At 34.5% G+C, this 14,835-nt stretch overlaps 1 protein-coding gene across 2 annotated transcripts in view; it reads right to left on the bottom strand.

Annotated features, from left to right (window-relative positions):
* Positions 1 to 14,835, bottom strand: part of SPOCK3 (SPARC (osteonectin), cwcv and kazal like domains proteoglycan 3) — a 162,184-nt gene that overhangs the window by 13,861 nt on the left and 133,488 nt on the right. For both annotated transcript variants that reach the window (XM_079306264.1, XM_079306265.1), the window contains exon 7: positions 7,160 to 7,279. In XM_079306264.1, the coding sequence (XP_079162390.1) occupies positions 7,160 to 7,279 (120 nt within the window). The remainder of the gene's footprint in view (positions 1 to 7,159; positions 7,280 to 14,835) is intronic.

Here is a 14,835-nt window from a genome sequence, read left to right as displayed (position 1 = left end):
ATGTCTCTTTTTTAAAGTTCAACTCTGATGTAGTTTGCATTTTAATTTACAGCCCAGGTATATTTTCTGTTTGTACTAGCTTTCTGTTCCTCCTCTTCTTTAGCATATACAATTATAGTGTTATAAATAGAGAAAAATCACATTGCTTCTTAGTTTTCAATGGTCTTGTTTCAGCAAGCCAATGTCTTTCACAACCATCCGACACTGCAATATAGAAATGTCTGAAATCTAGATAAAATTTTAGTTTTGCTCAAATAAATAAAAAAATGAAAATGGCTCAAGTGTTTCAGAGGTAAACCAGGCAGGTGTTGACAGAGATAGAAGTAGTTCTGTTTGATACAAAATGGAGCACTACACCTCTTCCAGAACTGCTATACCACAAAAAGACCATCACTTCAGGTCTATATATACATTACCAATTCTTTTAGGGATTACTGTGGTAAAATCCTTGGTTCATTTTAAAAGAATTTTACTGAACTGTCCAAACTTAAAATTATCCAAAGTACTTTCTTTCAACAATTACTTGATTCCTCTATTATAATATTGACAAATAATACATCTTGAAGGTGAGATACTTGGGTAAAAGAGCCAGAAAAGCCTTGAAGTACATATCTAGAGTTTAATATCCGCTAACACAGTTTGACACAAGAAGGTGTCAGCTGATACAGAACTATGAATCAAAAAATCACCAGGTGACCTAGACCTAGGAAATTATTGCCCAAATTACATACTATGTATATTATCACTTGGAATGATAACTAGAATGCTGGTTTTACACATTTTTTACAGTTATAACACAAAGCAATAAGCAGAAACTAAGGAATAATTAGTATAATTGAATGACAGTAATTTATTCTTTATTATTAAGTACAGGACATTATGCTGAGAAGAGCAAAAAACTGCTGCTCAGATGACTAAATTATGAAAGATGTTCTTCTCTTTCCTTTTAACCACTTACTCAAAATCTATTTCCATTTACTATAATGAAGTGAACTTTTACGCAGCTATTTCTGAATACTACCTAAAAAATATGAAGTACCAGCTCATGATCTTTTACTGGTCAAAACAATCCTAAGGGAAAAATTATTAAGAAATATAACCACCCTCCATGGCTTTCATACTGGGCATTCAAAACATTTGCTCAAAAGGAACCAATAAGGTTTGCTCAAAAGGAACTCTTTTTTCTTGTTATTTCTCTGGGGAGAATTTCAGCTCTCATCTGCTTTCCAAGGTAAAACTATCATTTGCCTGCTTACTAAGTACATAAGTAATGTGGACATTGATAAAGCTTTTGAAACCATGTGGAAATCAAAACAGCATACATACACAGGGCTCACATATTGTATTATATAGGGGTTTTTTATCTAATATGCCAAGAAGTGCATAATTTTTTCCAATACCAGTGTGCTGCCTGAAGCAATAAAGATGCTGATAAATCACACATGTGAATAAACACACATGCATTCTTCGCCAGACTCCTGGCTGATGTCTAGACCATGGATTTTACCTGTTCAGTGTGCAAGCTGCATAGCAAGAAGGTTTTCTTTTGAAATGGATTTCTGTAATATTCTGGTTAGCAGAAAACCTTCAGTGAACAGCATCTCATACCTGAGGCCTACTGTGCACAAGTTGGGAAAATGTTTCCCTTCCTAATGCAATCAGGGAGAAGCAGAGCAGGAAAGACTGAAATAAAGAGGACTAAGCAGAGGTGAATGCTTCTGTACTTGATCACAAAAGTGGTGATCTTGGTGAGCCTCATCTAGCTCCACAGGAGCTGGGAAGACAGATTTAGGCATACATAACACTCTCTGTCCCCTGTCTGAGGCTGTAATACATTCCTGGTCACTATGATTAAACAGACACAGCAGAGCCCAGGTTAGGGCAACACACAGAATCACAGAACATCCTGAGTTGGAAGGGACCCATAAGAATCATCAAAGACCAACTCCTGGCCCTGGGGAACATGCAGAAAATACCAAAGGTATTTTAGTAAACCTAGGAAAACTGACTCTCATGTCACAACAAAAGGTACAAGAGAAAGAAACAAAGCACAACTGCAATGTCCCATGAAAGTCTGCATTCTGAAGTCTCTTCTAGAAAGTGTTTTAAAGAATTTTATATGGAAGGAGGGGGGGAAGCAACATGAATCCTATTCTTAGGACCTATCAGTTTCCTAATAGATTGACAGATCAGATTAAATTTGTTATTTGGGACACCAGATTTAGCATTTATTAACAGGAGTGACTGTCAGAGGAAAGCAGGCAACTGAAGATACAGAAATTAAAAATAAAATAAAACAAAACAAAATAATAAAGACTCCCATGTTCCATTGTGTATAAGAATAATTCTGTACAAAAGATCGAGTCAAAACCAATTTCAATCAACAACAGTGATGTGGTTCACTTAGAGACTTAATTTTAAGTAGAGATGGCTTCATTAAAATACCTTTTGCAGAATTAATTCTAGGCTGGATTTCTTCTTCCAGACTCTTTCATTCAGGATGCCTTTGCCTAAGATAACCTGACACATGCAAAATTCATTGGAAGAACCTTTTCTTTCTACAAATTAGAATTATGGTTCAGGTTGTCAGGTCTATTCAACTTTACAGTTCAGTTTTTTGGAACATTTTCTGAAATAATCTCAGGAATTAGACAAATTCTCAAGCCATCAGTGTTTTGAAGACATCAAAAATATTGTTTAAAACTACAAATCTTTTCAGCTCTAGAAGTTCTTTCTTTACTCTAGGAGTAAGGAAAACCCTATTCTTCTCAAGAGCTCTGTCTGTACATCAGGGTTTTCAAATATGCTTTGGCAGTGAAGATCAGGGAAATATAATTTGTCACTGCATAATATCAGCTTGTCTGTTCATCAATAAGGAATTTAGCATAGTCAGAATGAAATTACAATCCTCAAGTAAAAAGCTGAAGTTGCTTATTTTATTTACTTTTCTTTACAAAATTAGTACTTTCCTCCCGCAATTTTATATAATGTGATGTCTTCCTATTTCAGTGCAATACTATCTTCCTATGCTAATTTCAGAGAAGCCACTTGTAAGCAATTTTCTTTCATATTTCTTGTATTTTTAAGCTATTTTCAAAATTATTGGTGTATTAGACTCCAAATCATCATATTATTTCCAAGCCATAAGGAGATTCTCTATTTATTACTTTTGGCCTCTGGTCATTCATCTTCTAACACAATAAGGTGCACAAATATTCTTCAGAAATAGACTGCCTGTTAGCAAAAATATTTGTGGGAGTATGGTATGTTTTGTGCTTTGCATATGATGCAATAATTTTGTGGTTTATCACACAAAATTAATATAGAAATAGAACAAATATTCTAATAGACTTTAAACAGGCATATAAAATATTACTTAATTTTTTAATTCCACCTATTCCGATCCACAAGTGAAAAATAACAGGGGTGTATGAAGGTCAAATATACTTTTCTCCTTTGTGTCCTCTATTTAGATCATTAATGGCCTGAGGATTTAAGTGTATATGAAGCATCTATACTATTGATACTTTTAGATATATTACATTTGACCACATCTGGACCCCAAAGGGATTTTGGAAATAATACCCTATTATTTTTTTAAAAATCCTACTCTTGATTACTAATAACATTCTGCTTTGAAAAAAAAAAGTCAATAAGACAAAACTACCATTCTCTTGTAGAAACACAGCAATGCAGACACCTGACATTTTTATCTTGTTAACAGCATATTGACAGTCCAGCAGAACACTATTGTTTGGTTTATTTAAGTATATTAATGATTGTATGGAACAAAGTGGATTATTTACTAGCTGAAACAACTCCAAAAAGCATCATCGAGGCACTATAAACTTGCACCACATCTGCCTTGGTCAGAACGACTGTGCTCAAGTCTCTTAATATATCCCATCCTAAATGCTGCCACCAGAAAAACCTAAAATACAAAGCACCAACCAGAGAGGATGCCACAAATTTCTTCTTTAAATACAGAATATATAGAATAGTATACAGAATATATAAACTATACAGAATAGTTTTTCAGTGAGGAAGAAATTTAATTATAAGAATACAGGAAAGTCTGGGGGAAAAGGGTGACAAATCAGATTTTTAACTACCCAAGGGTAATGAACAACTCCAGGACCTGTTAGAAGGGACTCTGAAAGTGGAAGTTGCATTCAGGTGGCTTTTTGTTTCAGCTGTTATTCTGCACAGACTACCAAGTCTCATGTGCTCAGTGTGAAGTCATTATACCTGATAAGAAGTTCTTGACAAGTTTTATTTGTAGCTGTAGCTTTCTGGCATCTCCAAGATAGGGAATGGACAGTCCTGCTGTACTAAGATATCAGTATGGATGGATGCCTTGATATACTTAGATATGAATAGGCCTGATGTCTTGGACCTCTTGTGACTTTGGAAACAGACATCGAGGGATGTGCCATGAGAACTTTGCTCTTAAAGAACAGTTTTAAGAATGTTTTAATGGTATTACAATGGACATTACCATGTTAAATTGTTACGATATTTTATGTTTCTTTATGTGTTTACTGGGACATAGTGACACAATATTTTCTTCTAAACAAGACATATTAATTTCTCATAAAATTCAGTATGTATTTTGCTGTCTTAAATGAGAAATTTTGAAGTACAGAAATTTACATGACAGGAAAAACATACAACACTAGTTAAACCAGTTTTAAAATAATTTGTGCATCCCTAAATCTACAAACAAAAAAAACCCTTACTACTGAACATAAAGTCATTCGATTGCTCTCTGTCTATAGATGGACTGACTGTCCTTATGCAGTAGCCTATCAAATTATTACAAACATGTAAATATTGGCTATTTACAAAATTAAGTAAATACTGCACAAATAAGATGTTTACTACCTAAACTCAGTATTTTTTCACAATTAACTATATTCAATTTGATAACTGACCGCAGTACTAAGACATTACCCACCGAACAGTTATTGTTCCGATGTGAAACACTGTAGGTTTCTGTTGAATACCTCTTTTGTGAAAAGAAAGAGAAGAAAATATAGGACAAATGGAATGTCTCACATGTAACAATTTTGTAAAATTTTATTTGCTTTATGCTGCTATAATGAAAATAAACATCCCAAAGCCTATCATCAAATGTCGATCAAATGTAGAACCAGTAATAAATTAATACTTAGTACAACATTCCAAATTCTGGTACCACAATAAAAACCTAAATCAAACATTTATGACACCACAACATTGACAAGCAATTTAATGTCAGTAATATACAGGAAACAGAATTTTCCACAGATTGTAATCTTTCACCTGCTGATGAAAAAGAGCCTTGCTAAGACTATTCTTAGCCATCCAAATCAATTCTTGATTCTATCTCTCAAAAAATGGTAATTAGCATGTAATTTAAATTGTGCCTTAAATTTCGTGCACCTCCAAAAATATGTGCAGATTCTGTACAATGCATAAGGAGAGAAATTTATGACTTTGAAGGCTTCCAAAACTGAGTGTCCAAAACCCCACAAAATTCTTGCATTTTTAGCCTCACATATTGTGATCTTGGATCTTCAGTCTAAATATAGTCTTTGATTGCTATTATAAAGTAAAACTTTGCAAACAAACAAGTGACATAACAAATATGACTATATTATATGCACATACACACCACACTTGTTTCAAATGCTTGTTTCAAATGGAGATTGTAGGTCTTATCAAAACCCCCTGTTTGCTTAAAAAAGAAAAAAAAAAACAAGAGAAAAACCTCACTCTTAAGAACTTTGTGTTTGCACTACATCTCATGGTATTCAAAGTATTAATTATGAACTTTACTTTCTTGTATTACATGGAACCCAATTTCTTGTAACACTGACTTGATATTTATGCAGGATGTAACGCTTAACAGCTCTACAGCTGCTTCCTTTATCATTGCTCAAATTCCAAAGTAAGCATTCAACAAGAAACAGGACCCTATACAATATTTCAGTTTACCTTCAACTGACAATGCACCAACCTACATAATTAGATACATTTTTTTAAAACTATACTTAAGGGCTGGAAACTTTGTATTTCTATTGTTTTCACTACTGCATGAGACACGTGTCACACACCAGTTACAGGCACCAGCCAGAATGTAAATTGGAAATATATGGGTTTAAATGCCAATTTTTTCAATATCAATAAAACTGGCGTTACTGTATTACCCCCTTACCTCAGAAACAATTTTTGTCAATGTTAAGAAAAGTATTCACAGGTAAGACAGAACCATCTTTAATTCACTCTGTTTTACAGAATTATTCACATTTTCTTAGCATGAAAACATCGCACAGTGAAATGTCATTTCAAATTAAGTGAAATTAATGAATTTCTTGAAAAAAAAAGAAAAAGTAAAGCTACAAACTGAAACAAACAAAAGCTAAAAAACCATCTCAAACACTTAAAAAGCTAAAAATAAAATAACTAAATTAAGAAGTCAGTGGTGGCCAAGTTCTGTGAAACATACCCTGGAAGAATTCATAGTTTGCTCTTCATATTAATGAAAGCTAGGCTTTTATAGCATATGAAATCCAATTTGACTCCCCTCACAGTAGGACTTAACTTCTGGAACTACTAATGTACACTTCAACTGCTCTTCTAAATAAGCCCTTTGATGATTACATTTTAAAATGCAACTACTTTCCACAACAAAAAAAAAAAAATCTATTTAAATATTTGAGGGGGTTAAAAACAAATTATGCCCCCTACTGTTTTCACTTCATTAGTACTCCTGAGTATTTTCCAATTTCAAATATAACCTTACGAATTTCTTTTTATTTACAAGCTTCTTTTCCATCTGTTTTTGTTGGTTGAGTGGTACCAGTATCTACAGTGACATCAACTAGCAAAGATGGGCCACATATAATTTAAGCTATTTTATTTCTTTTAATTGATGGCATTCACAAATTAAAGCATTGTGAATGGTAGCTGTTCTGCTAAATTATATTTGAAGTCTAAAGTGAACATCTTGTATAAGTTCTAAGTCATAAACAGGAAACCAACTTCAGAAAATCCCAATGTTCTAGTTTTGTACACATGTGTATTTAAAGCACACAAGAATAAGGCACGTCTTAGCAACTGAAAAACAGAAAAGGATCTAAGAAAACATCAAGTAAAAGATTTAAAAATCACTTACTGCTTCTTTCAGGCCTTTGAACAATCCTAGTCTTCTTATTCTGAATTCCACTTTCATGAAGTGCCTTAAACCAGTCTCTCAATCTGTTTGCAACTTCCCTGAATTCCAGGTCACTGCACACTGAAAAACAATATGCAGAGTTGTTCAGTATTTTTCTCCAGGGTGCTAAATAGAACTTTTCAAATTATGCTAAAAAGATCTCCCAGGCTCCCACAAAAACCAAACCCTATATAATAATACAAAATTATATGTTCCGCAGCTTTTAAAATTAATTTAATTCAGTTGCACTGCCTACAAATGCCAAGAAATAGAAAACTTCTTTTGCAAACTACTATAAACAGTTGTAGCATGGTATTTTCACATCTTACTGCAGATGAGGCTAAGATACCCATGACAGTCTTTTGTCTTTTCATTTCCATGTCCATTTAGGTAATACAAATCCAAGCCCTACCAGAACAGGTCACAGGTGCAAATTAGACAGATAATCATGAGCACCCAATCTGCTTTTCTATGCTGAGCCATGAAAAGAGGAAGTAGGATTGACAGCAAAAGTGTTTCAACAGCATGCTGGAGGTTTATACCATGGAATTGTGTTTCCACAAGCCAAATCTGTGAGCATGTAATGGCAAACAGGCAAGTGTACAGCCACTTGGTGATGGAAAGGCTGGATTCTTTGACCAGAAATAACAAAAGCAGAAAAAGCACACCAGATCAAAGAGAGCACCAAGGGCAGCAGAATAGTAGCAGACTGGCTGAAGTGCTAGAGAAGCCAGCAAAAGAAGTAGATATCAGAGGGAGGTGTGCAGTCAAGAGACTTATTCACTGAGAAGACAAAGGAAGGGCATGCTTGAAGCAAGTAGATACCCTTCCCAGAACTCCATCTTCCCATTTGTTCGCTAAAAGCTAAAAGAAGACAAAAGAAATAACAGTATCTGGAAGATGGCAAAACCAGAAAAGACACCAGATGTACCCTTGGCTCAGGTAACAAAACACCTTGCACTGCCATTCTCAATAGCTGCCATTTCCAAACAGGGACGACTTTCTAGGTATGCCAGAAACCGAATAAGGAACAACCTGAAGAGCTCATACATAAATTGGCAGAGTTTCACAGTGACACTCTTGAAAATAAATCTTTGGTTTGCTCACTTTTTCTTTATCGTGTATCAATCCAACACATTTAGTGACATAGCTTTTTTAGCACTTCACTAAATTGAAAAACACAGTGACTTATTTGTATTTTGGAATAAGATAGAAACATGTCATTATGTCAACAACTATCAATGGCTGTACAACTGCATGCATCTAAGCATAGGATTATTTATTCCTTACTGAAGTCCCTCTTGATACTTTGATTCTATCCATGAAAGACTAAAGTACAATTCATCTATACATATATTTGCATATGTTATGGAGTGACATTTTTATAAAAATTGCATTTGTGCTTCTCTTGTGTAACAGAACTATTTTTTTTCCTAATAATTTATAGAGAAGTGGGAAAAAATAATGATAAATAAACATGTCTACTCAAAAATGCATTACAACAATCAGATGAAAATGGTCTCCTGTTCCAAGACTACATATTGTAATTCAAACTGTGGGATTTCTATATCTGCTATAATGACACCTTCCTGTATCAGTTCTTTCAATCATCTGACAGGTCAGCACAAAGAATCAGCTATTAACTTTGGGACACTGCTCCTCTTTAATTTCTCCTTCCATTGCAGCTGTATGTATACTGGGTTTGTATGGCCAGGTTTTGGTAGCAGGAGGCTACAGGGGTGGGCTCAGTGAGAAGTGGCCAGGAGCTTCCTCCGTGTCCAGCAGAGCTGGTGTCAGCTGGCTCCAGGACAGACTGACTGCTGGCCAAGGCTGAGCCAGTCAGGAATGAGACATGTTTAACTTCATGCTCTGAGATGATCAACCTAGCAATCCATTCACTAGAATGCCATTTGCCATCGAAACATGCTTGCTTGAGGTTATACTGTATGATGAAAAATTATTAATTAGTTGATACATACTGAAAAATGTTTAGGAACTCTTCATCTCGGTGATGAGCTTGTAAAAATACAGAGTAGTGAAATTACTGTGCAAATTTGTCTGTACTGATTTAAAATAGGTTAAGATGAGGTAATTCAGACCTATTCAGACTATTATTTCACCTGATAGACTGGGAGATGAATCTTTAATGGTGAATGACAGACAGTAAAGGTTGTAGAAGGTTAGACACTAATCAAAAAATGCATATTAAATCCCATGAATCCATTTAGGAACCTGCCAAGAAGTACTTCTGTTTTTGCATAATGCCAATGCAAGGCAATCCTGCTATTACAATCAATTTTAGTAGCCATTAAGAGAATTAGTACAAGGTAATAAGAAGCCACTAGCTCAAAGGCTACTGCAATCTACTGTCATTTCAAGCAATGAGACTGTCTTCTAAAACTAACAGCTATGGCTATGCAAAAAAATAAAGGTATCTATTTATGATAAATATTACTAAAATGTTAGGTGGAACCAACTGTTCAATCTGTTTTCATATACAGTAAATGTTATTATTTGTGGTGGCATTTGAATATACTTTACAGATTGGAAATAAAATATTTGAAAATGCTGTATCAGCCTGAGTTCTTTTAGTGCCTTTCAACTCAAGCTAATTAATGAAGTAAAAATAGTGTTATTGAAAGCTCCAAAGACATGCAGAGCTTGTTTTTGCACTAGCATAATGTACTGAATTCCCTAACCTATTTAAACCAGTCTTAGCTTCCTGACCTAAGAGAAAGTAAGTTATTTTAACAGCACTTCCTTTTTATGCAGACATAGACACAAAAAATTATCTGTAGTTTAATAAGTATTGAATGGATATGGGCATAATGAGTACACTGCAATATTGTATATCAAGGAGTAGCTTCTGCTAACTGAATGGTCAAAAAATTATTTAGAAAAAAAAGAAGCAAGAAACACAACACACACTATGCAGATGATCTTCCTCAGCACACAGAATCTCATTCAATCAGGCAGAACTATACTCATAAATTCATGTAAACAATAAAACAACCAGGAAGTAAATATAAAGAGGAGCATATAGAAATAAGAAAGGAGTACACATCAACCATGTTTTAGAGTCAACTAGTAATTACTCCATGTGAGATGGGCAACTAATCAGTCAGTGTGTGCTGAAGTAAGACTTGCTATTCAAACTTTTTTGACATATTAGAGTCACTGGATATGACTTAGAAAAATCATTGTAATTAAAAAAAATTATATTGTTTGATTCAAATAATCAAACAATAATGCATGTTGAAAGGGACCTCCAGTAGTAGCTCAGTCTTACTCTCTGCTAAAAGTAAGTCTAATTACATCAGGTTGCTCAGGGCAGGGTCCAGTCCTTCATGTCCTGTGACCATCATGCAACTCATGTGAGGGCTCCTTAGTGTTTGAGAGACAACCCTCTTTGAAAGGAACTATCAACTGTTTTGTAGCTCTGTACTGATCTCCCTGAAAAGTACAAGAGCATTTCCTCATGCTGTAACCTGAGGACTGCCAGCCATCAGTCCAGGATTGCTAGACACCCAGAAACATGGTTAGAGCAGCAATTCTGAATCAGCTGGGAGCAGGATTATTAGGAGTTGTCCACAGCTGATGCCTATGTAGCCCAATGGCCTTTCAAAGCCTTACCTACCAATCATGTACTATCATATGGCTGCACAGGAAATACTGAGCATCTGCTCCAGCATGGGCATGGGGCTTTAAACATTCTTCTGAAAATATAGTAATCCTAAAACTGCCATCAGAACTCAGTGCTGCCTTTAAAGACATTATCTGTTATAGAAAGCTTAAACATTATAGCACACCTAACTACTCAGTGACAGTACTCTGTAAGGCTGCCATCCTGCAGAGATTTGTGAATTTAGCCCTGAGGAACTGATTACTTGGAGTGAAAATTCCTGGCTCCAGAATAAGGGCTATTACCCATGTGGCTAACTCTAAATGTCTATGAATTGTATGCAAGTGACTTACAATTCCTGCAATACAGAGCAGCACTTTTAGCTCTGCATCATGTGTCACAAATGGGAAGAGTAGCATATGGCAAAAAGAAATGTGCCCAATAAATGTGGCAGAAGGAAAAAAATCCCTCAAAACCTGTAACTAAAGGACAGCCATTTCAGTCATCTTTTTACCATCCTGGATGTACAGTTAGAACTGGTTTGCCTTTTTTTTTAAAAAAAGGCTGTAAACTGAAAAAAAAATTCATGCTTATATTTTTATTTCTATAAGCTGATATTTATGAGCCATCTGTTACCTCTAGGGCCAGTGAATTTAGGAAGATAATACCTTAAAATTAACAAATAAAAACATTATGATTTCCTTACTATTTAACTAAACATAATGAATTTTCTACTTCAGTTAGTCTATGTTATGAGATAATTAATACAAATGCTGCAGATACCATATCAGAGAATTTCAGCTGCCTATTCTTACTGCCCCAAATTAATGTTCCATACAGACACTCTGCACATGATTAATGCTTCATAAAATGCAAAATGATTTCAAAAAATTACATTTTCATAAAATAAATCTGATCTTTTTGTGTCCTCAACGTTTTTAAAGACTCTATATTTCAATATAATAATAATAATTTCTAAGTACAGGAAAAATAGTAGTAAGGACAACACATAGAATTTATGTACCAAATTACTATCTTCAACTTAAGTTGACTTGAATAAGTGGACTTAAAAAGACCTAGCAATTAAGTAAGACAATACTGATTCTTTAGACTCTCAGAAGTATCACAGAACTATTGTGGAATTAGCTAATTTATTTTCTGAAGGACAGTCAATGTATATGGTTTCCTTTGTTAACTGCTGCTTACCTTTAGTTAGCTGCCATTTCTCATCGTGCTCTGTTATTCCAAACTATTCATTTCTTAGGATGAAAATGATGCTATTAATCTGTAAATTGTGTAGTTATGAACACAGACAGCAAAAGAAGACAGCAAAGAGATGTCCCACTGTAATATGCTATATTGCAATATAATTTTCAAATATTTCTGTATATTCAATTGAATCCAGTAGTGTAATTTAATAAAAGATATGGGATGTATCAAATAGGAACAGCCTAAAAATTGTGGTAGTGTTGAAAGCTTTCAAGGAAACCATAACCCAAAGATATGGTAGTTTTCAAAATTCAGTTTTAATGATTCCTGAAAGCTCTACACAGCTCTGGGACAAAGTCTGGACATTTTCTTCCCCTGAAGATCATGACTGACAGGGACTTGAAAAGATTTCTTGCATTTGACACCACTGAACCCCCTGAAACATGGTAGAAGGTAAGGTAAAAAGATCATTGAACAATGCTCTTTATAAAGAAAGTTTAAAAATATGTATATATTATTTCACCATTTCAAAATAGGTATTTTCTGAAATCAGAAATATTCTGTCCTGATAAAAGACTTTAAAAATGTATTACATCAGGTAACCAGGCACAGAACCTAGAAGGGACTGATAGACTTTTCTTTCTGTTGGGAGAAAATTACTGCTTCTCATTATGAGTATCTAGTTGTTTTCACCTTTTCTCTGGCACAGAAGGGCAGGAGAATTGTACAGTGAACTGAACAACTACCTTTTAACAGAAATTAACTATAATCTGCTCTGCAAGTATCTGGAATAAAGGAATATTCCATCATATTGGATTCCACTGAAATCTAACAAATCCAAGGCTGCATTGAAGCAATTTACTTTTTTTCATATTTAGAACGTGATCTGATGCTTTAAACCCTTTTTTATTTACTCTAACCATTTGCTTGTGTGTTTTTCCTGAATGTTTAATCACTAACATTGCTGTAAATTTTGTACAATTGTTCACTAAAGAGCACGGTTGCCTGTAGACTTTTCGAAGAGGACTGAAAGGGCAGAATTACTCCAATTTAGCTAATTATTTGTATTCTTCCCTAAAGGAAGGCCAACTCTACTCTACTGTTGAAGAAACCTATGACAGCTCATCCATTATATAGTAATGTAACAGCAGGACCCAATTCCCCTGGACCAGAAATAACAGGGAGTGAGATGCAAACTCTACTACACTACTGCCACCTCAGTGAAATCATGATGCTGGTCAAGTAAATGTAATCTGCAGCTGTGTCTCCACACAAATTCACTAATGAAATGCAGAAAGTAATGAGTTAAAAAAATATGATTGGGGCAAAAATATCCAAAATGTTTACAAATGCATACACGAAATATGTTAGCAAAGTGCAATTATGTTTTGCTAATCAATGCATTCAACACTAAATGGATTGTTCATGAATGTCTGATGTAGATCAGGGAATTTTTATGAGCTGTATATGAATATGCATAGAGATAGGAATTTATTTAGCCTTGGTAATTTCTAATGTGGCTATTCCTATAATACATGTATTTTAAACTCAAAAATCTTTCATTACCAAAAGTGATCCACGCATGTGTTACAGAGAACCATTAACACAAGGAGGATATTTGTGTGACATAAATCTACATCAGATCCAAACCAGGCACCATGCAGGACTGGTCTTGGTATCATGCTAGGTTTCAGAAAATTCTTCTCCAGCCATAGTCTTTCTGCTGGCTACCTGCATGCAGCATTGTCTGCATGTCGACTATGCAAGCACAGAAGTTCTCAAAAGGAGCTGCTTTACAGAAGGCACAAATCAGCACCATGTGTATGCAGAACAGAACAAAGCTCTTTTAAAATCCTTACACTGTTGAAATCTGTAGTAAAATTCTTGCTGACTTCAGTACAGCCAGAATTTCACCCTCAATTTGCTGCTGTCTAGACCAACTACTTGGTTCTTTGAAGAGGAAAGGAATGCTAACACTGATCAACTCAGTGATGACTGTTTAAACAATTCTGTTGACATTTTTCACAATGAAAAATTACATTTAATAAATTCTGCAATCTATTAGAAGAAAAGTATTTTGTATAAAGAAATATGGCTTTATATGTTGAAAAAAATCTATATAAGAAAATGTGTTGCATTTTAGACAAAATCTATATAATTAGAATGTACATTGTTTTTCCACATGGACCTCTCAAGGCAAAAAGAGTATAGGCAATTAGAGATGCCAGGTAGCAATCTATTCAGTTATAATTTTACTTGTTAATCATAAGCCATGAAAGGCATTTATACTAACTGGTTGTGCTGATTATCAGCACCATTGTCTACAGCTGAAAAGAACTGCCAAGTATCATCAACTGTGAGCCTCTTCACCACTGCATCTGAGACTTCCAAACTACTATCTCTAACAATGGCATCACTGTTTTGCACCGTTTACAAAACCTGCAGAAGTCCTTAAACTGCCAGTGACATCAGCAAGTCTGAAAATAATGCATCAGTACCTGAGATTAAAAGTGAAAAACAAAATTAGTACATTAATTATTTTAAGAAATAATGAAATACCTACTGATAATGATTTTGAAGACATCCTAGAAAGAACAGTAAGAAACATTTTTCTAGATTCTTCTGTTCCCTATTAAAAGAATGTTAACATAATTTTCTAGCTGTTATTCCTTTTGTTACTGAAATTCAATTTCATGCATGTTTCTCTTCTGCCTTTAGAAGTATTTTGTATTTCTGAAAACACATCAATAACAGAAAACATGGAGAAATACATCACAGTGACACCTGAATTTCAGTGGTCACACAA

Source organism: Erithacus rubecula (assembly GCF_903797595.1).
Source record: "Erithacus rubecula genome assembly, chromosome: 5".
In the NCBI taxonomy this organism is placed as follows: Eukaryota; Metazoa; Chordata; class Aves; order Passeriformes; family Muscicapidae; genus Erithacus; species Erithacus rubecula.
The sequence above is the reverse complement of the archived record's forward strand: the minus strand, read 5'-3'. Positions and strand labels throughout refer to the sequence as shown.